Consider the following 27,317-nt stretch of genomic DNA (forward strand, 5'->3'; position numbering starts at 1 on the left):
TTAAGGCCCGTGGGCTGGGCTGAGATGCGGCGGCTGGGTTTGAGGGTGGGCGCTCTCTGCTGCTGGCCCAATCACGGTGCGCCGCTCCGCCAGACCGGCGGCCGATTGGTGGTTGCCATAGCTCCGGGTGTTCGCTTGACAAGATGGCGGAGCGTTAGACGGGGTCGCGTCTTGGCGTCCCCGCGCTTCCAGGCTTCTAAGCCGGGCGCGGTCCTGCCGTGCAGGCCCAGCGAGACCCCAGGCATGCGTTTGCCGCCGCCGGTCCCTCTGCTCTTGAGGCTCCTTCTTCTGCAGAGCGTCTTGAGGCCTCTGTGGGGGGACCTGGGTGCGTAAGGCGGGGCAAGGGCCTGCAGGACCGGGACTGAGGAAGGGGACGAGGCTTTTGAGGCCAAATTTGGGACTCCTCCGGGAGCTGCGGAAGACCCCGCCAAAGGAAGCCACCACCCAGCGTAGTCAGGGGCTCTGCAACTATTAACTCCATTTTGTCCCTTTCTTCCCGCTAGTTTTCATGCCTCCTGTCATCCGCATGTCCGGCCCTGCAGTCAGCGCGTCCCTGGTTGGAGGCACCGAGGATGTGACCGTGTCCCTGACCCAGCTGCGGGACGAGATGGGTAAAGAGCCCGGCCCTTCCTGTGGGGAGGGAGGAGGTTGGGCCAGGTCCAGGCCGCCCAAGAAGTTTGGCCAGGTGGCATCCCCTGGGTCCCTTGCCGCTGTCCACTTCAAAGTCGGGATGGGCGGCTGCTGTGGAGCAGAGGACCGAAGGACAGGTTCAGTAAAAGAAAGCTTGAAATCTCACTAGTTAGCCTTCGCTGAGCTATCCGCTGTACTTAAATGCCTCATTTCCTTAATCACCTCATTTTCCTAAATGCCTCATTTCCTTAAATCACCTCATTTTCCTAAATACCTTTTAATCTGTTTAACAAATGAAGACACTGAAGTTCAGAGAGGTGGTCACTTGTTCAAAGTCACACAGCTTGTAAAGGGTCCAATCCTAGGCTTGGAAAGGGATTCCTGACTCAAGAGTGCACCCTGTTAGTGTCTGGGCAATAGTGCCTTGCATTCTGATCTTCTCTCCCGTAGGTTTCTTGCCAGTTCCCACCTGCGGAGTGCTGAGCAATGAGACCGGAGACTGGAGTTTGACTGTCAGCCCCACTGTGGTAAGGCCAGAGGTGAAAACCTTTTGGGTAGCATTTGCGGAGGCCCACATCTAGTGTTCCTGCAGTGTTGTTCTCTCTCTCTCTTCTTTTTTTATTCTTTTTTTTTTTTTTTTGGCTGCAACGAGCAGCTTGCGGGATCTTAGTTCCCTTACCAGGGATTGATTGAACCTGGGACCATGGCAGTGAAAGCCTAACCACTGGAGCGCCAGGGAACTCCCCCTGCAGTGTTCTCTCTCTTTCTCTCTTTTTTTAAGAACACACATTTATTTATTTATCTATCTATCTATCTGTCTGTCTGTCTGTCTTTGGCTGCGTTGGGTCTTCGTTGCTGCGCGCTGGGTTTCTCTAGCTGCAGCGAGCTGGGGCTACTCTTCGTTGTGGTGCGCGGGCTTCAGTAGTTGTGGCACGCGGGCTCAGTAGTTGTGGCTCACGGGCTTAGTTTCTGCGTGGCATGTGGGATCTTCCCAGCCCAGGGATCGAACCCATGTCCCCTGCATTGGCAGGTGGATTCTTAACCCCTGCGCCACCAGGGAAGCCCTGCAGTGTTCTCTTAATCGAACAAGATAGAGCTTTCTTGGGACTTCCCTGGCGGTCCAGTGGTTAAGACTCCCGTGCTTCCACTACAGGGGGCACGGGTTAGATCCCTTGTCCAGGAACTAAGATCCCACATCCCACACATCGCAAACAAGCAAACAGAAAGCTTTCTGAGCGCTTGGAACCACCATGAAACTGTGGACTATCAGATCTCATAGACGTCCATCCAACCCAGAGGTTCTTAGGGGTCCTTGGATGAGTTTCAAGAAGCCTGTGAACCCTCTGAAACTGTGTGTAAAATTATGCGTGTGTGCATTTTTTCTGGTGAGAGCGTTACCAGCTTCTGTCAGATTATCAAATGGATTTGTGACTCAAAAGAGCTTCATAAACCACTGATCTCACCCAACTCTTGAGCTTATGTGTAAGGACACTCAAGCCTGGAGAAATGAAATCTTTTCCATTTAATGAATGTTTTATTGAGTGCCCGGTATGTGCATAGCATCAACTCCGGAGATAAAGGATGAGAAAGACAAACTTTGCTTGCACCCCAGGAACCGGGACCTGTTTTCGTGGACTTTTTTGTGTGTATTTAATCTTCTGCTGGTAGGATGATAAAGGTGCTAGACAAACTGAGTTACCTTATCAGACCTGTGTTCAGCTTTCTCTAAGCAGCCACAACTTGCTTGCTTTTATGTTCAGTTGAGTATTAGGAATCAGGGCTTGCATATTGCTGTAGGTGTACAGGGTAGAATTGAGCAGAGTGATGTCTTTCTTATGTACAGTTCTTTTGTAAAATGAACGGAGGCTGATTGCGCTTTCCATTATGTGTTCTTATAGATGCCATTTTGAGTCACTATAAAAAGTACAGCAATATTTTCCTTTCAGAATTCTTTGGAAGTGACTGTGAAGTTGAAGAGGGGTCTGCCATCATGTTTGTCTAATGAGACAGATCCGTTCCCGGAGGCCCCGTGTATTGTCCAAACTCTTCTGGTTTCAGCCTCTCGTCATTCATCCTGTTTAGCACATCTACTCGTTCAAGTGGAAATTTATGCCAACTCCTCTGTGGCCCAAAATGCATCAGGCAAGTAAAGTCTCTGACTGTCAAAACGTTTACTGCAAACATATTTTTTTTCTGGCCGTGCCACGCAGCATGTGGGATCTTAGTTTCCCGACCAGGGATGGAACCCGTGCCCCTGCAGTGGAAGCTCAGAGTCCCAACCACTGGACCACCAGGGAAGTCCCTGCAAACATTGTTTGATTGTGTGTGCCATGCAATTTGTGTGCTTCAATCATGAGTGTGTCTTGCTTTCCTAAACTTATTTTCATTTTGTTTAATTTTCTTATTTTAAAAGTTTCCACTTTGTATTATTTTAGTTAAGATTTATTGTATCTTGGGAATTCCCTGGTGGTCCAGTGGTTAGGGCTCAGCACTTTCACTGCCACAGGCCCGGGTTCAATCCCTGGTCAGGGAACTAAGATCCCACAAGCCGAGGCGCAGCCAAAGAGAAATAAAAAAATAAAAAAGATGTATTTTGATCTACTGTTTGTATCTTTGTAAGCCATTTTAAATCCTTTTTGGGAGAAAGTAAAGTTTTTTTTCCTTGTATTGATTCCTGTGACTCCATCTCAAAGCAAAACAGAAGGAAGGGAGAGACTGATGAATGAGTTTATAGAAAAACAGCAGATTTCCCGTGAATGCTTTTGACAGCCAGCTGCCTTTCCCAGAGGCAGCTTGCTTAATTATGCTCATAGGAGCACATTTTCCTCTCTTTAAGAACAAACACAATAATAATGTACAATTTGCTGTTCTATACCTTTAAAAAGTAGTATAAGTTAGAAAATTTTTCATAGGAATGCAAGTAAGTTCTCCTCATTCTTTTTCTATTCTTTTTAATATAAGTCTTATATTCTTTTTAATAGCTGCATAGCATTCCCTTGTGTGGATACACCATTGTTTATTTGGTGAATAACCATTGTTTATTTAATTAAAAGTTTTCCAGCTTTGGATACTGTAACTCGTGCTACAGCAAATATCATTGTGCACATACATCTCTGGACATGAGAAAATGATTTTGTGTTGCTCTCCCTTTCACATCACGGCAGTGTCCTAAGGACAAAAGATGTGCTGATGCTGAAGGGTCCACTTCGATAGGTGCCACCACCATGTCCCCTGTTGCCTGTGACAAATGCTAGCACCTCTTACCTTTATGGTCACCCGGGATGAAGGGAGAAGTGTTCCTCTTTAGTAGCAAAGGTCTGCCACTTTCAGACTCCCACAGTGCCATTTCGCACATCACATCCTGTAACTGTGGTCCTCCTTGTGTTTTGGAAGTTTAGAAGGATTAGATAAGTTACGGTAATGACATTCAGTGGGCTACTCTGCCCTCAGTGTATTTGCTTGGAAAGATCTCCAAGCTATATTGCTAAGTGCAAAAAGCAGGTGCAGATGGGTGCATATAGCATGGAATAAGAATATGTATATTTATATTTGCATAAAGAAATTGTGGAGGGGGACTTCCCTGCCAGTCCAGTGGTTAGGACTCTGTGCTTCCACTGCAGGGGGCTCACCCATCCTTGATTGGGGAACTAAGATCCCACAAGCTGTGGGGTGCAGCCAAAAAAACACAAAAAACAAAAAAAACCCAAAACTGACAGGAGGGCTTAATGGTAGCTATATCACTCAAGGCAGTGACTTTTTTTCTTTTAAAAAATATGCTTAACTATATTTAGGTAATATTTCGGAATGTCTTTGTACAAATAGCCAAACTTAGGAAAATTAGAGTATCTGTATATTGGTAATTATGAGATGTCCACTCTGACCCACGAAGGTATGAAAAATTTTGTACCCAGTCAGACAAGAGTTCAGAACAAGAAAAAGGGTGGAAGGACAGCCAGGAGGTAAGTGGTATGCCTGGTAAAAAGGAAAGTAGCAAACAACGTGGGAGACATATAGATAGATATACAAACATCTGTCTCTATATCACATAGCAAAACCCTATTCTAAAATGCCTTGCTTATGTCACACGGGTTTGATTAAACTGAGGGTCAGACCCTTACCCTTGTGACACGGTATGTTACTCGGACCTTCTTATTCCTTATAGCATAGAATGTATAATAGTTGTTCTTTAGATGCTTCAGCTGTTGTGTCATTGAAGTTGACTGTCACATAGAGTTTAAACAAATAATCGCTACATAGTTTTCCAACTATTAGTCTCTGGATTCCCAGGTAGGAGGCTGAAATGTAATATAATGTATTCCTTTTCCAATCAATGTAAAGATTACTGATTTCCCCCACACGTGAACTAGAATCAGGATGTGAAAATTTGGATTCACAGTGTGGTGGGACTTGAGGTTGAGCGTGTAGCATAAATAAATGTGATCTTGTGGTCAGATGACTTCCTGATAAGCTGTCTGAAATGTCATCATGGCTTCAGTTTTATCTGCTGAAAGGGGTAATGAATTTGAAGGAGTAAATGCTTAAAATCAGTCTGTGTTATGAAAGGGATCGTTCAGTGTACTGAAAAATAAAAGCAGTGCATTACATTTATCTTAACTCTAAATTTTAGTCACTTGGTTATTTTCAAGTTCAGCTGTGACTTCTTTTTAATTCGTATAACTAGCGTATTTTCTTCTATTTGGGTTTTTGTTGGAGGAGTAGATACAAGCCTCGGTTGTGCTCTATGCATAGCTCATTTCAGGGATTCTTTAATGTGGAATATTGGTAATGGTGGTTGGTAAAACGATTCAGCTTTCTTTGAATGTCAAAACTGTGGCAGTGTTTTGTCAGTGTTTCACTGCTGAACTTCTCTGTTGTTTGTACTTTTCAGAGAACGTGACTGTTATTCCTAACCAGGTGTATCAGCCCCTCGGTCCTTGCCCTTGTAATTTAACAGCCGGGGCCTGTGACGTTCGCTGCTGCTGTGACCAGGTATGGTCTTTCTGATTATTGGGCACGAAAGCTGTGGTACCAGCTGGCATGTGAAGAGCACCAACAGTTCCCCATCAACAGCTTTTTAAAACCTTTTTAAAATACAAAACGAATGGGGACTTCCCTGGCGGTCCAGTGGTTAAGACTTTGCCTTCCAATTGCAGTGGGTACGGGTTCGATTCCTGTTTGGGGAGCTAAGATCCCACATGCCTTTTGGCCAGGAAACCAAAATATAAAAACAAAAGCAATATTGTAACAAATTCAATAAAGACTTTAAAAATGGTCCACATCAAAAAAAACAAAAAAAAACTGAGATAGTATTTTGTGTTGCACATAGTTTTCAAATTGAGTATTTTCTTTTTTTTCTTTTTTTTTGGCTGCATCGGGTTTTTAGTTGGGGCACACGGGCTCTCTCGTTGAGGCGCATGGGCTCAGTAGTTGTGGTGCATGGGCTTAGTTGCCTCACGGCATGTGGGATCTTAGTTCCTTGACTATGGATCAAACCCACGTCCCTTGCGTTGCAGGATGGATTCTTTACCACTGGACCACCAGGGAAGTCCTGAAATTGAGTATTTCCTTATCCAGCCTGTTCAGCCTAGTTTATGGATGAAAAAAATATATCTCTTTGGATAAAGTCCTGATTGTGATGATACTGGGAGGATGGTTTTAATGTCTTATTTAGAAGCCTTTAAGAAAATATAAAAAGGAAAGAAAATATATTTTTTCAATGATTTTTAGTAAATTTATAGGGTTGTACAACTGTCATGACAATCGAATTTTAGAACATTTCCATCTCCCTCAAAAAAGAAACCTCATGTCCATTTGCAATCACTCCCATTCCTGTCCCTCATCCCCAGGCCACTTTTTTTTTTTTTTTTTCAGTTTTCACTAGAAATTAAGTTTGTTTAGTTATTTATTGTGGTATAGTTGATTTACAATATTATGTAAGTTTCAGGTGTACAACATAATGATTCACAATTTTTTAAAAAAATTAATTTATTTTTGGCTGAGTTGGGTCTTCGTTGCTGCGCGCGGGCTTTTCTCTAGTTGCGGTGAGCGGGGGCTACTCTTCGTTGTGGTGTGCAGGCTTCTCATTGCAGTGGCTTCTCTTGTTGTGGAGCATGGGCTCTAGGCATGCGGGCTTCAGTAGTTGTGGTACGCGGCTTCAGTAGTTGCGGCTCGCGGGCTCTAGAGCACAGGCTCAGTAGTTGTGGCTCACGTGCTTAGTTGCTCTGCAGCATGTGGGATCTTCCCGGGCCAGGGCTCGAACCTGTGTCCCCTGCGTTGGCAGGCGGATTCTTAACCACTGCGCCACCAGAGAAGCCCTGATTCACAATTTTTAAAGGTTATACTCCATTTATAGTTATTATAAAATATTGGCTATATTCCCTGTGCTGTATAATATATCCTTGTAGCTTATTTATTTTATGCATAGTAGTTTGTGCCTCTTCATCCTCTACCCCTGTCTTGCCCCTCCCCACTTCCCTCTCCCCACTGGTAGCCACTAGTTAGTTCTCTGCATCTGTGAGTCTGCTTCTTTTTTGTTATATTCACTAGTTTGTTTTCCCAGGCCCCTGTTAATCTACTTTCTGTCTCTGTGGGTTTGCCTCTTCTGGACATTGCATATAAATGGAATCCTACAGTCTGTCTGTCTGGAGGACTTGTGTCTGGCTTCTTTCACTTAGCGTCATGCTTTCAAGGGTCACCCGTGTTGCGGCATGCGTCAGTGCTTCATTCCTTTTTATGGCTGAATCATATTCCATTGAATGGATATATCCCATAGGGCTTAACCCATTTATCAGGTGGTGGACATTGGATTGTTTTCACTTTTTGGCTGTTATGAATAATACTTCTCTGAGTATCTGTATACAAGTTTTTGTTTGGATGTGTGTTCCCATTTCTCTTGGTTATGTTACCTAGGAGTGGAATTGCTTTGTCATATGGTAACTGCATGTTTAACCTTTTGAGGAACTGATTTTCAAAGCGGCTACGTCATTTCACATTCCCATCAGCAGTGTATAAGTATTGCAATTTTCCATATTGTCACCAACAGCTGTTAGAATAATCTTGATTATAGCCATCCTCGAGTGTGTGAAGTGGTATTTCATTGTGATTTTGGTTTGTATTTCTCTAGTGGCAAATGGTTTTGAACATCTTTTCATGGCTGTTTGTATATCTTCTCTGAAGAAATGTCTGTTGAGACCCTTTGCCCACTTTTCAATTGGATTGTCTTTCTGTTGTTAAATTATAAGAGTTCACTATACATTCTGGCTACTAGTCCCTTATCCGATATATGATTTGCAAAAAGCTTCCTCTTGTGTAGGTTGTCCACTTTCTTGTTGGTGTCCTTTGAAGCCCAAAAGTTTTTTAATTTGATGAAGTCCAGTTTATCATATTTTTCTTCCAGTTTTATTTAGATAGAATTGACCTCCAGCACTGTACAAGTTTAAGGTGTACAGCATAATGATTTGACTTATATACATCATGAAGTGATTATCATAATAAGTTTGATGAACATCCATCATCTCCTATAGATACAAAATTAAAGAAATAGAAAAAAGATTTTCCTTGTGATGAGAACTCTTAGGATTTGCTGTCTTAACAACGTTCATGTGTAACCCACAGCATGTTAACTATATTTCTCACGTTGTAGTTACATCCTTAATACTTACTTATCTTATAACTGGAAGTTTGTGCCTTTTGACCACCTTCATCCAGTTCCTTCTCTCTCCACCCCACTTTTTTTTGTTGTTGTTGCTTGTGCTTTTGGTGTCATATCTAAGAAACCATTGGCCAATCCCAGGTCAAATACATATTTTTGATCCTTATTTTAGATTGAAGGGGAATAAGAGATGCAAAAGAGGCACATGTACGAGGACCCCAGTCACTCCCACTTTTGGATGAGTGCAGTTATTTATGTCATGGTTGGTTTTACAAAGCGGAAAAGGAAAGCTTAGGGTCTATATTGGAGCACTCATACTAGCAATTGTATTTATAATAACAGTCATGTTTAATTTTAAAAATACAGCACATCATAAATCTGTTCAGGTATCAACAGAACTCTCAAATGTATTCTCTCCCTCTTTCTTTCAGAGTGCATCACTGTGTCCTATTTCTAATTTCCTTCATGTTTGTTATATATGGTGTATATGTATACTTATAGCACCAACCACTGGAATCGTTTAGGATTCTGGGTCAGTGACATCTTCAGACAGCTTCAACTTACCTACCACTTTAGACATGATCAATTTTTAATTTGAATTGCCCTTGTTTAAAACAATCAGATCATTTACTTTTCTACCTTCAGTAAACAAGGGATTTAGAACGTATTTAACTTTTAGCTCTCTCAGTCCTTTGAGAAACAAGGAAGAATACAGATGAGTAAATGAAAGCGTGAATAAAGTGACTTCTTGACATTAATTGGGTCGTGATATCACAATAGTGAGAGCTTCAAGGATTCTTATGGAATGTGGACTGTCTGCCCTAACTCTAAATGTCCTTAGGTTTCTCTGGGCTAGGGATTTGAATGGTGATGACAACTGAAAATTCTCCATTTGTTGTCTATTCCATATTATCTTTTCTTTTTCCCATCTTGTTTTTTTTTTGTGTGTGGTATATCTTAGGTCCCCAGTTAAGATGTGATTTCCTTGAAGGTTTGAAGTTCCTGACTTGGAGGCTTGTAGGGCGCTGACTAAAATTTTAGCATGATTTTACTTTCTGTAAAAAGCACAAAGCACCCTTAGCCTGGATGCAGGCTGTGTTTGTTTCTGCTTCCTTGGGGGGGTCCTGCTGGCCTCAAGCCGCGTGTTCATCACACTGGCCAGGAGATCCTGATGGCGGGCACAGGGGAAACTTTCCTCTTTTCGCTTCTCCTTTACATCTTCTTTCCAGGAATGCTCATCAGATCTAACAGCGCTGTTCAGGGAGTCCTGTTTCCCTGGCGTTTTTGGAGGAGACGTTAATCCTCCCTTTGATCAGCTCTGCTCTGTTGAGACGGCACGTGGAATCCCCGACTGGTTTCCGTTCCTGTGTGTGCAGCTCACCAACTCGCCTTTCCTCGGGTACTTCTATCACGGTTCCGTGTAAGTGTCCAAGGGGCTGCCCAGGAGAGGGCCGTGCGCCCAGGTGACCCTAGAATATGGGCCACATCCTTCTCGGGACCTCTCCAGAGGCTCCATGCTTCAATTCCTCCATTCTAGATTCAATTCTAGATTTCAGTTAGTAAGTTTATATTGTGTTAAGTATTTGAAAGAATTGGAAAAGAAATTGAGTCACTGAATCAATTGAATCACCGAAAAGAAATTGATTGATACCACAGATAGTCAATAGTGATTCTCTGGGTTGGGGGAAAGAGTGGTGGGCTCATGGGGGACTTTAACTTTCTGTCTTTTACATTTCTGTCTTGTTGAAATTTTACAACAACTTTATTATTATTATTGAAGTAAAATTCATGGAACATAAAATTAACCATTAACTACTTTAAAGTGTACAATTCAGTGGCATTTAGTACAAATATTATTTTTATAATTAAAAAAACAGAGAAAAAATTTAAAAGAATTGTTTTTAGCACATTAGTGATGGTTTCTCTCATTGATTTGCAGTTCCTCTGGACAGCACGCTCCCTTTGACATGTATTTGCATACTGATCTAAAAGACTTATCAGACTTTGGTTACAAACAAGGAGATCCAGTTATGACTGTAGATAAGGCATATTTTACTATTCCGCAGGTAATCATTTCAATTTTAATATGCTAGAGGCTTTTCTCATTTTCCCCTTCCTCTTGTTAATTTAACTCATATTACTCTAAAAAAAAAATTGCTTCCTAAGTTACTTATTTTTCTCCTATGGATTTTTCAGGCACTCAAATATTTAAGGCCTCTGGATTTTATTTTTCCTTTTAATAGTCACTCTTTTTAAAAAAAATTTTTAATTAATTAATTTATTTTTGGCTGTGTTGGGTCTTCGTTGCTGCGTGCGGGCTTTCTCTAGTTACGGCGAGTGGGGGCTACTCTTCGTTGCGGTGCATGGGCTTCTCATTGTGGTGGCTTCTCTTGTTGCGGAGCACGGGCTCTAGGCACGCGGGCTTCAGTAGTAGTGGCTCGTGGGCTCTAGAGTGCAGGCTCAGTAGTTGTGGTGCAGGGGCTTAGTTGCTCCGCGGCATGGGGGATCTTCCTGGACCAGGGCTCGAACCTGTGTCCCCTGCACTGGCAGGCGGATTCTTAACCACTGCGCCCCCAGTAGTCACTCTTAAATTAATCTGTCTTTGCTAAATCTCAGAGTGAACTTACTAAATAAAGCCAAAAGACTTCCTAGAAATTTCCATGGAAGTAACTGTCATTTTTCACTTCTATTAATTTAATAGCCAATTTCTAGTAAGCTATAAATATTAAAAAAATTTTATTTATTTGTTTATTTATTTATTTTTTGCGGTACACGGGCCTCTCACTGTTGTGGCCTCTCCCGTTGCGGAGCACAGGCTCCAGACGCACAGGCTCAGCGGCCATGTTTCACGGGCCCAGCCGCTCCACGGCATGTGGAATCTTCCCAGACCGGGGCACGAACCCGTGTCCCCTATATCGGCAGGCGGACTCTAAACCACTGCGCCACCAGGGAAGCCCAATTTATTTATTTATTTTTTATGGAAATATATTTGGCTTCCAATGTTGTAAGCCAAATATTTAATATAATATTAAATATATTAAATATTAAAATTTAAATATATTTTTATATTAAATATTAATATAATATTTAATATAATATTAAAGAATTTTGAAAAATATTTTAAGACTGTAGAGTTTTAGGTGAAATCTTTATTTTTTTTTAAGTTCAAAATTAGGAGAAAATATTTTTGGGAAGAAAACATGGGAGGCTAAACCATTTTTCTTTACTATCCACAGGAATCTATTTTTATTTATTTATTTATTTGTTTTAAAATGTATTTATTTATTTTTGGCTGTATTGGGTCTTTGTTGCTGCATCCGGGCCTTTTCTAGTTGTGATGAATGGGGCTTCTCTCGTTGCGGTGCGCAGGCTTCTCATTGCGGTTGCTTCTCTTGTTGTGGAGCACGGGCTCTCGGCACGCGGGCTTCCGTAGTTGTGGCACGTGGGCTTCAGTAGTTGTGGCTCACGGGCCCTAGAGCGCAGGCTCAGTAGTTATGGCGCACGGGCTTAGTTGCTCTGCGGCATGTGGGATTTTCCCGGACCAGAGCTTGAACTTGTGTCCCCTGCATTGGCTGGCGGATTCGTAACCACTGCACCACCAGGAAGTCCCCATTTTTATTTATTTATTTTTTTGGCCTTGCCGCTCGGCTTGTGGGATCTTAGTTCCCCGAGTAGGGATTGAACCCAGGCCCTCAAAAGTGAAAGCACAGAGTCCTAAACCACTGGACCGTAAGGGAATTCCCAGAATCCATTTTTATGGTTTTAACAAAAATCTGGTTGTAATGAGGGAGGGAACATGAAACTGAGTATAATCATGTTTCTGCACAGTAAATGATGCACAGCAGGGAATTTTATTTAGCGACTGTCCTTACTGTGACCCCTCAGCCAGTGGCTTCCAGACTTCGAGTAGCAAGTCAGCTGGACATTTTACTGAAGTTGGTCAGTCAGTCAGTGTCCTAGCCTTTGCTGAAGCTAACCCAGCAGTAGGAGCAGGCTGCAAAAAGAGTACTTTTACAAAACACTGATCTCTTTTTTATGATTAGAAGGGAGGTCGTAAATCTCTCGGGATTTCCCCTGGCCCTCAGGTATCCCTGGCTGGGCAGTGCATGCAGAATGCCCCGGTGGCCTTCCTTCAGAATTTCGATGTTCAGTGCGTTACTAGCCTGGAGGTGTACCCAGAACGAGACAGAATCACCAACGTGAAGGTAAAGAATGGTACTATGGGAGGTAAGTGACGTTCGTTCAGAATAAGAGCATGGACCTGAGTGTTGAGATAAATTCTGATCTCACTTCTACTGGATCAACTTAGAATAATATTTCACCTGCCAACTGAGGAAGGTGTTTTCTTTGGAAAAAGTTCAGTTCCATAAGACAGCATATTGCATATCTGTTCTTTTTTTAAAAAAATCGAGCTAAAATTCTCATAACACAGAATTAACCATTTTAATGTGTACAGTTCAGTGGCGTTTAGTACACGCACAGTGTTGTGCAGCCATCGCCTCTACCTAGTTCCGAAACATTCTCATCACCCCCGATGGAGACCCTGCACCCATTTAACAGTTCTCCCGCTTCTCCCTCCACACTGAGCCCTGGCAGCCACTCTGTGGATTTGCCTGTTCTGGACGCTTCACATAAATGGACTCATACAGTACGTGGCCTTTTGTGACTGGCTTCTTTCACTCAGCATCATGGTTTTGAGATTCATCTGCACTGTAGCATGGATCAAAGCCTCATTCCTTTTTTTTAAAAAAAAATTATTTATTTTTTTATACAGCAGGTTCTTATTAGTCATCAGTTTTATATACATCAGTGTACACATGTCAATCCCAATCGCCCACTTCAGCACACCACCATCCCCACCGCCCCCCCGCAGCTTTCCCCCCCTTGGTGTCCATATGTTTGTTCTCTACATCTGCGTCTCAACTTCTGCCCTGCAGACTGGTTCATCTGTACCATTTTTCTAAAAACCTCATCCCCTTATGTAGCCAAATGGTGTTACATCATATGGATATACTACACTTTGTTACCATTTATTAGTTGATGGACATTTGGGTTGTTTCCAGCTATTGGTTATTGTGAATAATGCTGCTGTGAACACTTGTGTTCAAGTGTCTGTGCGGACATACATTCTCACTTGCCTTGGGTAGATACCTAGCTGCGGAATTGCTGAGTCACAGGGTAATTTAACTTTCTGAGGAGCTGCCAAGCTGGTTTCTACAGTGACTGTACCATTTTACGTTCCAGACCAGCAGCGTGCTGCATATTGGTTCTTATGCAAGAGTGACTCTCCAGATTATTTTCACTGACTTTTGAGATTCTCCTTCTCAGTTCGAATTAGATGCCAAGAATGGTGGGATTCCCATTTGATGGCGTTTGGGGAGTTGGGGGGAGCTGAGTAGTTGGCATACTGGGCGGGCACAGTTACTGTATTTGCTTGGCAAGCTTTCATTTTCATAGATAAATGTGATCATGTTAGGTCATGTACTCCTGTGGAAGTTCATTTATGTATCTTTTCAGGCATAGTTACACCAAAAGTAATCTATGAGGAAGCAACTGACCTAGACAGATTCATCACCAATACAGGTATTTTAATGTTACACTTTTATATCATTTCTATGGGAATACATGTCATTTCTTGCAAGTAATATGTAGTCCCAGGGTAAAATACACTTTTAGTGAGAATTTTAGGAGGTTCACAGCCGTTAGAAAGATATCCCGCTACCATTTTGCTCGTTCCTTGTTCCGTCTTGCCTTTTTGGAGTAACATCTGTGACCTGAGCCAGACCCTTCACAGTCCTGGATGACGTGGGTTCCACGGTCCCTCCTCATTCTCAGGGCCTGTGGGCCTTTTCTTAGATGTTTTTCAGAGACTTAAAGAGTACTTTAGGGACTTCCCTGGTGGTGCAGTGGTTGAGAATCCGCCTGCCAATGCAGCGGACATGGGTTCGATCCCTGGTCCGGGAAGATCCCACATGCCGCGGAGCAACTAAGCTCGTGTGCCACAACTACTGAGCCTGTGCTCTAGAGCCCGTGAGCCACAACTACTGAGCCTGCATGCCGCAACTACTGAAGCCCGTGCGCCTAGAGCCCGTGCTCCACAATGAGAAAAGCCACTGCAATGAGAAGCCCGCGCACCACAACGAAGAGTAGCCCCCGCTCACCGCAACTAGAGAAAGCCCGCACGCAGCAACGAAGACCCAACACAGCCAAAAATAAATAAATAAATAAATAAAATAAATTTAAAAAAATAAAAAAAAGAGTTCTTTAGGACCTAGCATTTTCACTTCTCGCTTGCTCTTCTTTTTCTGATCATTAAACTTTGCATTTGTGAGGCAGCCAAATAAGGTATGTAGAGTTTGACCGATATTTCCAGGACTTTTGTTTTTAATGAAGGATACTACTAGTGGTTCTTTTCAACGTGCTGTAATTCTAGAACTTATTCTTTACTTCATCGGATATTAGTACAATATATTAGTGAACTAAACAGCAGGCCCCTGCTCTTAAAAAGCTGACATTCTGTAATCTTTCATTTAACAAACATTCTTCCAAGCATGTGCTCTGCATCAAGCTATGAGCCGGGGACCAGGGATGCTGAAATGAAAAGGACAGAGCTCACTCAGCATATGAGGATGGTGTAGAGAAGGTGGCTAACGCTGACTTGGGCAGAGGAATGGGGAAGGCTTCTGGAGGAAGTCATGACCCTGCTGTGTAAGGGAACTGGGTAGGCAGGGCAGGGGTGGGGTGTGGGGGGAAGGCCGCCCAGGCAGAGAAAACCACCAACTTGAGCCCAAAGAAGGTCTTTAATTTTTTTTTTTTTTTTAGGTCTTTAATTTATGAAAGTATTCTATTCTTGTTTTTTTTTTTTTTTTCTTTTTTTGCAGAAACACTTTTAAGTACTGGATCAGCCCCCAGGAATGTGAATGTGGAAGAACATTATATTTTCAGATGGAATAATAATACAATCAGTGAAATAAATGTCAAAATCATTAGGGCAAAAATTAATGCCCACCAGAAAGGTAACTTGGTGGAGGGCAGCGAGAATGCTTTCAGTTTAAAATACTTTCTTCATGATTTTCATAATTATAACAGATTAATTCAGACCTGTTTTTCTTATTTGTATTTATGATTTAATCAGAAAACAGTATTTTTCTTTTTGCATGTCAAAACGCAATTATAAGGTAAAGAAAACACTATGGGGGATAATTTCTTTTCCTAGTGATGTGGTGACATATTTTTATTTTGTTTTATTTCTAGGGATCATGACACAGAGATTTACAGTGAAATTTTTAAGCTATAACAGTGGTAATGAAAAGGAGTTGTCTGGAAATCCAGGTGAGACAGTATATGTCAGTCACTGATCTTACAAACATATTTTAGTTCAACACTCCTGTGCTATAACGATGATCATAAATAGCTCCAACTTCAGTTTGTGACTCTGTTTTTTCTTTTGTGATACTGTATTCTTTTCCTGATAACAGCTTAATTTTTTACATAAAGTGTATATTGTAACAAGTTGTTGTAAACCTAAAACATCCTTTCTCTCTAGCTACTGGTCTTTTTTTTTTTTTAATTGATGTATAGTTACAATGTTGTGTTAGTTTCTGGTGCACAGCAAAGTGGCCCAGTTACACACATTTATATATACTCCCCCTCATATTCTTTTCCATTACGGTCTGTCACAAGGCACGGAATATAGTTCCCTGTGCTACACAGTAGGTCCCTGTTCTTTATCTATTATATATATAAGAGTTTGTATCTGCTAATCTCAAACTCCTAATTTATCCCTCCCTCCCCCTCTCTTTTTTTTTTGGCTGTGCTGTGCGGCCTGTGGGATCTTAGTTGCCCCACCAGGGGTCGAACCCACACCCTCAGCAGTGAAAGCACGGAGTCCTAACCACTGGATCTCCAGGGAACTCTCGTCTTTTGAAAAAGAAAATAAGGCATTTAAAGCGTTGGTAAGGGGGACTTCCCCGGTGGTCCAGTGGTTAGGACTCCACACTCACTGCCAGGGCCCAGATTTGATCCCTGGTTGGGGAACTAAGATCCTGCAAGCCGCACAGCATGGCCAAAAAATAAAAAATAAAGTGTTGGTAAAATTAATTTTTAAAGAAATAAGCTGCAGATGATGGGTTCCTAACCTGGAATCTGTGGAGAGACTTCCCGGGGACTGTGAACTCCCGGTCACGTTGCGCATTTTGTATTTATGTGCAGATATATCACCACCCGCTTTGTCATGTATTTGTTTATTTCTTTTGTTCACTGCTGCCTTCTCAGGGCCTAAACCAGTATGTGGATGGACTGCACTGTTCAGTACTCTAGCCACTAGCCCCATGTAGCTGCTGGGCACCTGAAATGTGGCCAGTGTCATATGTGGAAATAATAATATTTTGTATATATTGGGTGGAATAAAATACATTATTCAAATTAATTTCACCTATTTCTTTTTTTTTAATTAATTATTTTTGGCTGCGTTGGGTCTTCAATGCTGTGCATGGGCTTTCTCTAGTTGTGGCAAGTGGGGGCTACTCTTTGTTGCGATGCGTGGGCTTCTCTTTGCGGTAGCTTCTCTTGTTGTGGAGCACGGGCTCTCGGCGCGTGGGCTTCAGTAGTTGCGGCACATGGGCTCAGTAGTTGTGGCTCACGGGCTCTAGAGCGCAGGCTCAGTAGCTGTGGTGCATGGGCTTAGTTGCTGCGCGGCATGTGGGATCTTCCCGGACCAGGGCTCGAACCCGTGTCCCCTGCGTTCGCAGGCAGATTTTTAACCACTGCACCACCAGGGAAGTCCCTAATTTCACCTATTTCTTTTTCTTTTTTTTAATGGGGATACTAGAAAAAAATTTAATTTCTAAAAAATTCTAAAGATACATATTATTCTAAAATCAAATATGAGGTTTGCATTATATTTCTATGGGACAACTGTGGCTTAGACCATAATAGGTGTTCAGTAAATACTTGTTGGATAAACCTGTCTTTGTTTCTTAAAAAAATTTCTCCGTCCTTTTGCTATCCTTTTTTTACTTTTAAATAAGTTTTTATTTTGCATGATCTTCAATACTTATATATACTGATTTAATCATACATGACCCATTTTATATATATATATATTTTTTTTTTTCTTTTAAATAAGATTTTAATGTACTTATTAATGTGGAGCTTGGGGTTTATTGTTGGCTTTAAAACCGGGCTCCTGGAATTTAAGGGTTTTCATTTCACTGAGTTAATTTGACAAGATTTCTGAGACGCACCATCAGAATATGTGAAAAATGTTGACACTGTCATCAAAAACGAATAAATTAAGAGCCAGAACTGATCAGGCAGCGAAACAGCTTGAATAGATACAGCCACTGTCTCTAGCGCTTTCTGAGGCAGGACGGGGTTTTCAGAGGACTATGTGACATGGGCCCTGTCCTCAAGGAATTCACTCTCTCATTTGGAATGACAGCACCAAGTTACAGGAAACAACAGTGAACAATCCAAGATAATTAATAAACGGGTGAGGGACTTAGGGACAGTTACTCCAGGATTCAGAGGAGTAGAATGTTGACCGCTCTCCCAGACTTTGCATCACTAAGGAGCAGTGTTGAGTGTCCAGCGCTTGCCAGGTTCTGTTCTCGGTGCTGGAGGAAAAGCAGTGAGCGAGTCAGAGCCCTGCCCCTGGCGGGTTTCCTCGCTGGGCTGCAAAGAGGAGATTGCGCCTCGAGAAGCAGATAATTGGAAAGGGTGCTGGGAACAGGAATAACCTGGCGGAAGCCAAGGACGAAGACGTGAGTGTGATGTGTATGCGGGCAGGGTCGGACCTGTGGCCAGAGGGGAGGCCTCTGGTTCAGGAACGGTGGGGCGTAGTGCTGGAAACACAAACACCATGCATGAACCTCATTTGCATCCCAGTTTGTAAAAACAGCGCTAAAACACATTTTTGGAGGGAATCTAAGAGGAAATATGAGTATGAACTGGATATGATACGATTATAAGGGATTATTATTAATTTTCTTAGGAGAAATATTGGCATCATGGTGATATAGGGGAATGTTTTTTGTTTGTTTGTTTTTCTTTTTGGCTGCACCCCTTGGCCTGTGGGATCTTAGTTCTCCGACCAGGGATTGAACCTGAGACCACGGCAGTGAAGGTGTGGAGTCCTAACCACTCGACCGCCAGGGAATTCCCTGTAGGGGAATGTTCTTAATTTGGGGAGATGTGTGAGGGAGGTTTTAGGGGTGAGGTGTCATGATGTCTACAACTTATTTTCACATGGTCCTGCCCCTCCCCTCCAATGTATATGTGCTTTTATAATAGATAAGACATATATGGCCAAATATTAACAGTTGTTGATTTTAGGTGTTGGCTGTATTGAATGAGGCTCACTTTCAAGTTTTCTGTACTTGTGAACTTTTTCATATTAAAAAGGTGGAGGGGCTTCCCTGGTGGTGCAGTGGTTAAGAATCCACCTGCCAATGCAGGGGACATGGGTTTGATCCCTGGTCTGGGAAGATCCCACATGCCACAGAGCAGCTAAGCCTGTGCACCACAACTACTGAGCCCACGTGCCACAACTACTGAAGCCCGCGCGCTTAGAGCTCGTGCGCCACAGCAAGAGAAGCCACCGCAATGAGAAGCCCGCGCACCACAACGAAGAGTAGCCCCCGCTCACCGCAACTAGAGAAAGCCCACGTGCAGCAGCGAAGACCCAACACAGCCAAAATAAATAAATAAATAAGAAAAGAAAAGCACTTGATGACATTTAAATTAAACAAACAAAAAAAAAGGTGGAAACAATAAACTGGATTACTAGGAGATGGATGGGAATAGGATCTAAATCAGATCTTGGGGTTGAATTGGTTTACTGGCAAATCATTCCCTGAAAAGGTAACTTTGGTTTAAGTTTCCCTTACGAGCCCCTGTGATAAGTGGTATTAATCACTCAGCAAGTATGCATGAACCGGCCTGCCCAGCAGCTAATTGTTCTCCAGGGTGAGAGGTCCAAGACCAACTCCTGCCTGCTTTTCACTTTTCAGATTTTTACTTTAAAAATGTGTTCCAAAAAATCACATGGACATCTTTGTTTCAGAATCTGATTCAGTGACACCTGAATCACTTTGCTGTACACCTGAAACTAACACAACATTATAATCAACGATACTTCAATAAAAAACAAAATAAAACCAAAAACAAATGAAGGTGACGTCCCTTTTCTCGAGGGTATTCTGAAAAAGCTTTGCCTGCATATTTCCTTTTACTGTGGATTCCTCCTTTCCGTTATTTGATGAGCTAGCGCCTGTTGCATTAAAATAACTTTAGAGGGAAAGATGCTCACTCTCCTGCATTGTGTTTGTCTAGGTTACCAACTTGGCAAGCCTGTTCGAGCTCTAAACACCAACAGGATGAATAATGTCACGACTTTACACCTTTGGCAATCCGGTAATCTGGTTTGGTAATATGATTAGCTCTCTGGTGAACTAGAATTGGAAATATTACCATATTTTGAATCCGATTAAGGAACCAATTACTTTAAAGCCGAGTTTGTTTATTTAGCTTGTGTGTGTGTGGGGTTTTCCATCCTTCTGCAGCTTTCTTTTCTTTCTTTCTTTCTTTTTTTTTTTTGTAAAAAATGTTCACATTGTTTGCACTCGAAGTGCTGGTTTTTAGTAATAGAGATTTAAATATGAAAGTGGCTAGAAAGTCCATTGTCTTTGTAGTTATTGATTAGCCCAAGATGATGCTAATCAGAGACATGAGAATAGTTTTATTCCAAACTATGGAAAATCTTTGCAACAGTGGTAATTACCCACATCTGCCAGAAGGCATTAAATTTCAGGTTCAGAATAAACCCTTGATCCCTGTCCAGGTATTTTGATACAGAAAGAGCCTTTTGTTCAGCTTTCAAAGGATTAGAGTAACAATGACCTCAGTTCTCGGAAATTGGAAGCTTTATTTCTTTTCTTTTTTTAAATTAATTAATTTATTTTTGGTTGCATTGGGTCTTCGTTGCTGCGTGTGGGGTTTTCTCTAGTTGCAGCAAGCAGGGGCTACTGTTCGTTGCGGTGCCCGGGCTTTTCATTGTGGTGGCTTCTCTTGTTGCGGAGCACGGGCTCTAGGCACACGGGCTTAAGTAGTTGTGGCCCGAGAACTCAGTAGTTGTGGCTCGCGGGCTCTAGAGCGCAGGCTCGGTAGTTGTGGTGCACGGGATTAGTTGCTCTGTGGCATGTGAGGTATTCGCGGACCAGGGCTCGAACCCGTGTCCCCTGCATTGGCAGGCAGATTCTTAACCACTGTGCCACCAGGGAAGTCCCTGGAAACTTTATTTATGCATTTTGTTCTCTCTCTGTTTTGTAAGAAAAACTTTAATGTAAATATTTTACTTACTTTTATTTTGCAAAAGTAGGATAATCTTTTTATTTTATAGCTGGAAGGGGTTTGTGTATATCAGCAACTTTCAAACCCATTTTATTTGGAGAAAATGCACTGTCTGGGTGCCTTTTAGAAGTTGGAATTAATGAAAACTGTACTCAGCTCAGGTGAGTGTGTCACTGATGAATTTATCTACATTTTGAGTGGTTTGCTTGAATTTAATTCACATGAATACTAACAACAACATGAATGTGAAAAATTTCAGTCCGAATAAAAACATATAAAAGTGATAGTAAATAATACAAACTTCCAATACAATTTAGAGTTGATTCAAACATCAATATAAGTGAAAATAGACATTCTTGGGACTAAAGCTATTTCATCCATATTTATGCAGATTTCTCTGGGAAGTTTGTTCACATCATTGGAAACCCATGAAATAGAAGGAGGGCTGGAGCCAAGTATAGTCAGTGACTAACATTTAAAGAATTCTTAAGCTGTGTAACATGATGTATAAAGTATTTTCCACTTAACTATCTGGGTGGCATTTAGAAAATTGATGAATATGCATATGCATTTTTTTAAAATTAAGGTAAAATTCATACAACATAATCATTTTAAAGTGAACAGTTCAGTGGCATTTAGTACATTCATAGTGTTGTGCAACCACCACCTCTATTTAGTTCCAGAACACTTCCGTCTCTGCAAAATGAAACCTGTACCTTTTAGTAGTCACTCCCGATTCCTCCCTCCCCTCAGCTCTGGCAACAGGCAATCTGCATTCTGTCTCTATGGATTTACCTACTCTGAATATTTCATGTAAATGGAATCATACACTATGTGACTTTTTATGTCTGGCTTCTCTCACTTAGCATCCTGTTTTTGAGGTTCATGCATGTTGTAGCATATGTCAATACGTCGTTCTTTTTCATGGCTGAATTCTATTCCATTGTATGGATACGCTACATTTTGTTTATCCGTTCGTTAGTTGATGGATATTTGGGGTATTGCCACCTTTTGGCTGTCGTGGATAGTGCTTTGAACATTCATGTATCAGTTTTTGTTTGAATACCTGTTTTCAGTGCTTTTGGGCATATATGCAGGAATGGAATGGCTGGATCATATGGTAATTCCATGTTTAATTTTTTTGAGGAACCGCCATATTGTTTTCCACAGTGGTTGTACCATTTTACAGTCTCACCAACAACGTAAAAGGGTTCCAATTTCTCCACATCCTCGCCAACACTTGTTTTTTTTTGGCCATGCCACTCGGCATGTGGCATCTTAGTTCCCCGACCAGGGATCGAACCCGTGCCCCCTGCAGTGGAAGCATGGAGCCCTAACCACTGGACTGCCAGGGAAGGCCCCCTCGCCAACACTCGTTATCTTCCATTTTTTGAATAATAGCCATCCTAGCAGGTGTGAAGTGGTATCTCCTATCCCAAGTGGTGCAGTTCTTTGGGGAGCAGGGAAAAGGTGGGGGGACGTTGTGAAGGAAGAAAAACTGGGTATACGTCACCCACGGCGGCTCCTGGTTGCAGGGTGCGGGGCAGTCAGAGCCTCTCCCTTGTGGTTTGTAAGATTTGTACCCTCCAGTGACGTTACTGGAACAGAGAGGTGCCAAGTTCCAATTCTTAACCCTCACCTAATTTTATAGCTCAAAATTCTAACTAAATATTTAGGTTCCTTTTACTATTGGGTCACTGTGTCCCATGAATTTATCCTGGTAACTTGATATGTGATCTACCCACCTCCCAAGTTTTGTGATGCTCAAAGGAACCTGTAAACCACATGATACCAACATAAGTTACTAACATTTTAAGGCCAAAGTGAAAGATTGTTTCTATATGTCCTCCCCTTGCTGTGTAAGTTCATCCCAGGAAGGCCTCGGAAAGAGGCAAGACTCCCAGCCAGATCCCCTGGCAGCTTTTTGTTTAGACACCCAGCAAGCACAGCCTGGACACTCTTTTTGTTATTTTTTAACATCTTTATTGGAGTATAATTGCTTTACAATGGTGTGCTAGTTTCTGCTGTATCACAAAGTGAATCAGCTATACATATACATTTATCCCCATATCTCCTCCCTCTTGCCTCTCCCTCCCACCCTCCCTAACCCACCCCTCTAGGTGGTCACAAAGCACCGAGCTGATCTCCCTGTGCTATGTGGCTGCTTCCCACTAGCTATCTGTTTTATTGGTTGTATATATAAGTCCATGCCACTCTCTCACTTCGCTGGACACTCTTTGTAAGGACTTCAGGACGAGACCTGCTGGCCATGCGCTGAGAAATGTCTTCCTCTCTTGTAGGGAGAATGCTGTTGAACTACTTGATTCGTTAATACAAGTGACTCATGTTGCAATGAGAGGCAACTCCAATTACAACAATCTTAGTGATGGCTGGCTTGAAATAATACGTAAGTGAAAGCTGCACACGTGTAAAATGTGTACCTTTGTTGCTATGATTACATAGCGTCAGGTGTAGTGTTACAGCCTGACCTGACAGGTTGTCTTTCTTTGCTGTGGCCCAACGGACATTTGTTTAGAGGTTAGCTTTCTGGGCAGGAGGCTTTTCATGTCTTTTACCTCTTATTCATGATGGCTTTTTTTTTTTTTTTAAAGAGGATACCAACAGTAAGTTCAAATTGCCCAGTTGTTTTACAAGCTAACGGTCTTTGGAAAAGGAAGTCTTAATGAAGTTTGAGGATTTTCAGTGCGTGTCAGTTTGCATTCCTTTTTTTTTTTTTTTTTTTTTTTTTGTGGTACGCGGGCCTCTCACTATTGTGGCCTCTCCCGTTGCGGAGCACAGGCTCTGGACGCGCAGGCTCAGCGGCCATGGCTCACGGGCCCAGCCGCTCCGCGGCATGTGGGATCTTCCCGGACCGGGGCACGAACCCGTGTCCCCTGCATCGGCAGGCGGACTCTCAACCACTGCGCCACCAGGGAAGCCCCCTTGTTTTTGTTTTTTTTGTGGTCTGCAGGCCTCCCCCCTGCCCCGTGGGGTGGCCACGGATCACGTAATATGTCTGTGTGCTTGAGGTGCCCCGGCCACTCTCTGACTCAGGCAGGGAGTCCTGCTGGCCACGATTTGCCAGCACAGTCTGCGCTCAAGTCACTAGGCGCAGAGTTAGGTCCTTGTTTGGAAACAGAACCCAGAGGTCTGGGCTTGTCAACCCCTTGTGAACCTCTAGGCCAGCTAGGTGGGCCGTGGAGTGCCTGAGGGATGGCGGGAAGGGGTCAGTAAAGCATCTAAGAAGTAAAAAGCATGGGAAATTTCAAGACAGAGAACCGGAGTTGGTGAGGTGGGAAATCAGAGGTGATGGTGTTTTGTTGCCTTCAAGGTGGAAGCTGTTAGCTTCTATTTCGTATCTAAGATTAAAATCAATCCTGATCCTGGTTGATAGAAGAGAAATGATGTTGAACACATATATCAAGGAGGAGGAAACTGGAAACAGTGTTGCAAACCTTCCAAATCCCTGAGGGAACAAAGAAATCCCCTCCAGAGTCTCATAGGACTTGCCATCCACATCCTGTAACTGACCTTGCTGTTTTTTCCCCCATAAGGGCCAGTTTTCAAGATGAATGAAAATTAATCTCTTACTCAGTTTTATTCTCTTCCATTTGTACTACTGCTGTGGCAACACATCAGGAAATTGCTTTTGAACTATTTAATCCGTAGTAACTAAAGTTGTTAGTATGGACTTTAAATGTCTTATACAGCTTTTACTAGAATAGTGACTGCATGGGATAAGTCTCATGGCATTTTACTGCAAGTATATGGTATTTCTGTTAAAACTCTGGGTGGATTTCAATGAGGAACTTGGGAACTGAATCATGATTTAGGGTTTTATTATGTGGGTCAGGGATTTTAAAGTTCCAGTGATTGACCTAGCATCCAAGGGAACATTTTGAACACGAGGGTAACACAGTTAGAGACGTGTAACTAGAGCCTGTTAGAGATTAAAGCCTCATTTGTTGGGATTCCTGTCTGATAATATTTCCCATTTTGGGAGTATCACAGCATTGTAGGAAAACTGTTATTAAATAATTCTTTCCAATATGCACAACTTACCATTCCTCCAGGTGCAGATGCCCCCGATGCAGGTGCAGACCCACCTGTCAGCAACGCGAGCGGCATCTGCCTGGGTGTTCCCGCTCAGCTGAATGTCCGCATCCTCTTCTCGGATGCTGGCGCCGTAGAAGGGATGACTCAGCAGGAGATACTTGGCATAGAAACAAGGTATGATCATATCGGGGATAAGTGGGGTTTAGAGACAGGAAAGTTGAGGGCGCTCCAAAGAATAGGGGAATGCTAATTTAGAATCTGACTGGTTTATTTACAAATTGCAATGATTAGCAAATGATTACATGTATAAATGGAATATGGGTAAACTGTGTTTGTAATGGAAACTCATTCTCACTCACAAGTATCCGTAAAGCTACGTATAAGGGAGTCTGCCAGGTATTTCAGGGAGTACAAAGATGAGTAAGGGGCTGCTTAGTGCTCGCCATATTTTGAAATTCACGAATACCATTGGCATTACTGATCAGGGAATAGTGCCCAGGGGTTAGAGATCTTGGTGGCAGATGGGTGGGTTCAAATCATGGCTATTCCAGTGTGAGCTGTGTGACCTTGGGCAGTTACTCCACCTCTTCTGAACTGCAGTTTCCTCATCTGTAAAATGGTGATGGACCTTTACACGTCAGACCTCTATCACCTTTAAGTGACAGGGTCCCAGCTGACACTGACGTAAGCAAAAGTTGGGTTTATTGGTTCAAGTTATGAAAAGTCCATACACCGTGTGTTCATGGTTCATGGTTCCCATGTGGTCAAGGGTCTTTCCCCCTTTATCTCTGGGTTCCTCTTTTCTTTAGGTGGGCTTCATTCTCGGGGGGGGGGGTTTCCTCAAGAGCTGGCAAAGATGAACACCAGCAAATCCAGGCTTATGTCAATTTAGCAAGTCCAGGGAATTCCCTAGAGATTCAGTGGTTAGGGGGGGAAAAAAAAAGCTCTTCCAGTTTAGCAAGTCCAATGGATGGACTTTCTCAAAAATGTTCTGGGAAGACTTTTATTGGTCCAGTTTCAGTCATGTGCTCCTTTCTGAACCAATTACTATGGCCAGGGGCATAGCTCTGATTGGCCAGGCGCAGGTTATGGGCACATCCCGAGGTTCAGGTGGGTCCCTTCTTGTCCACTCAACTGAGAGTGGGGAGGGGTAGTTCCGCCAGGGAAAACTGGGGTGCAATTACTAGAAGAAAGGCAAAGGCATGCTGGGTAGGCAGAAATAACATGGAAAGCCTTTAAAAATCATTAGCTGCTACTGTTGTTATTATTGTTGTTATTACTATTATTATAATATTGTTTGAGACAAACAAGTGGTAAAACAAATGAATTTTAAAAGCACCAGTATGAAATGAGTTGAAGGGGGAGGAGAGATGAAACAGAATTGGCAAAATGCTGGCAGCTGTTGCAGCCTGTGATAGGGCCATGAGGGTTCATTATACAACTGTCTCTGCTTGTCTGTGCGTTTGAAAATTTATATAATACAAAGGGGAAAATATAGCACCAGCAGAATATGGGAAACTTCTTTAGGAGAATCTCAGCTCATATTCTTGTTGTCAGTTACCTGAAGTTCTTTTTCTTTTTTAAATCTTTATTGAATTTGTTACAGTATTGCTTCTGTTTTATGTTTTGGTTTTTTGGCTGCAAGGCAAGTGGGATCTTAGCTTCCCGACCAGGGATGGAACCCACACCCCCTGTATTGGAAGGCAAAGTCTTAACCACTGGACCACCAGGGAAGTCCCCCGATGTTCTTAACAGACCGGAAACGAGCGGTGGATTTGTTGTCTGCTTAACCTTTCCCTCCCAGGTTCTCCTCGGTGAGCTGGCAGTTCCAGTGTGGGCTGACTTGTGAGGATGAGGTCAGCCTTTTCCCCATCAGTGCATCTGTCCAGTTTATTAAGATACCTGCAGAGTTACCCCGTCCACTTACAAGGTAATACAGTTGCTGACCTAAGTGACATTAGTAAGAAGCAGAAAAATATATGTTCCAAAGTAAGAAGTTTATTTCTTTAATTAGGTTTTGATGCTTCTCATCAAAGGCATGTGCTTTGCTGTAGCTACTGTAACTTCCTAAAATGTTTTGTAGATTCCAGATCAATTTTACAGAGTACAACTGTAACAGAAATGAGGTTTGTTGGCCGCAACTTCTATATCCGCTGACCCAGTATTATCAAGGTAAGGTAAAGCACATTTCTGAAATGGTTATCATTACGTTGTGTCAATTAAAAAACTTTTAAAAAAGTGTAAATGTCACAGAAAACATAAAACATATAGCAGAGCTTTAAAAAGAAAACATTTACTGATCATGTTGCCACTTAGAAAGGATCACTATTTATGCTTTGGCTTATTTCTACCTAAATAATTACCCAAAAAGTTAAGAAACAGGAACGTTGCTTAATTTGATTCATTGCCTTGCAGGGGAGCCTTATTCTCAGTGTGTTGCCAAGAGCTTACTGTTGGCATCCTTCATCACATTGGCGGTGTTCCTCAGTAACCCCTGGACTGGAATATGAAAGCGTGGAATTCAGCTACCGTCTGACCTCTTACAGATCATCAGCTTCTACTTCAGGGGTTTGTTGTCCTCCCGTGCGCCTCTCTATAAAATCTTAATAAATGAAATGTTTTATTTTTA

General features: G+C 42.5%; 1 protein-coding gene across 2 annotated transcripts; it reads left to right on the plus strand.

Annotated features, from left to right (window-relative positions):
* The first annotated feature begins 148 nt into the window (after nucleotides 1-148).
* On the plus strand, nucleotides 149-27,317 carry TCTN2 (tectonic family member 2). 2 transcript variants are annotated; one of them, XM_079942212.1, is made up of 18 exons: nucleotides 149-325; nucleotides 504-611; nucleotides 1,081-1,157; nucleotides 2,577-2,772; nucleotides 5,519-5,619; nucleotides 9,511-9,701; nucleotides 10,221-10,347; nucleotides 12,367-12,508; nucleotides 13,799-13,864; nucleotides 15,163-15,297; nucleotides 15,536-15,613; nucleotides 19,616-19,696; nucleotides 20,682-20,793; nucleotides 22,933-23,039; nucleotides 24,706-24,862; nucleotides 26,493-26,618; nucleotides 26,772-26,860; nucleotides 27,104-27,317. In XM_079942212.1, the coding sequence occupies exons 1-18, from the start codon at nucleotides 244-246 to the stop codon at nucleotides 27,196-27,198; spliced, it is 2,070 nt and encodes a 689-aa protein (XP_079798338.1). In that variant the 5' UTR covers nucleotides 149-243; the 3' UTR covers nucleotides 27,199-27,317. The 2 variants fall into 2 exon arrangements, with proteins under 2 accessions (XP_079798338.1, XP_079798339.1); XM_079942213.1 differs by lacking the exons at nucleotides 9,511-9,701; nucleotides 10,221-10,347.

This window comes from Stenella coeruleoalba, assembly GCF_951394435.1.
Source record: "Stenella coeruleoalba genome assembly, chromosome: 14".
NCBI lineage: Eukaryota > Metazoa > Chordata > Mammalia > Artiodactyla > Delphinidae > Stenella > Stenella coeruleoalba.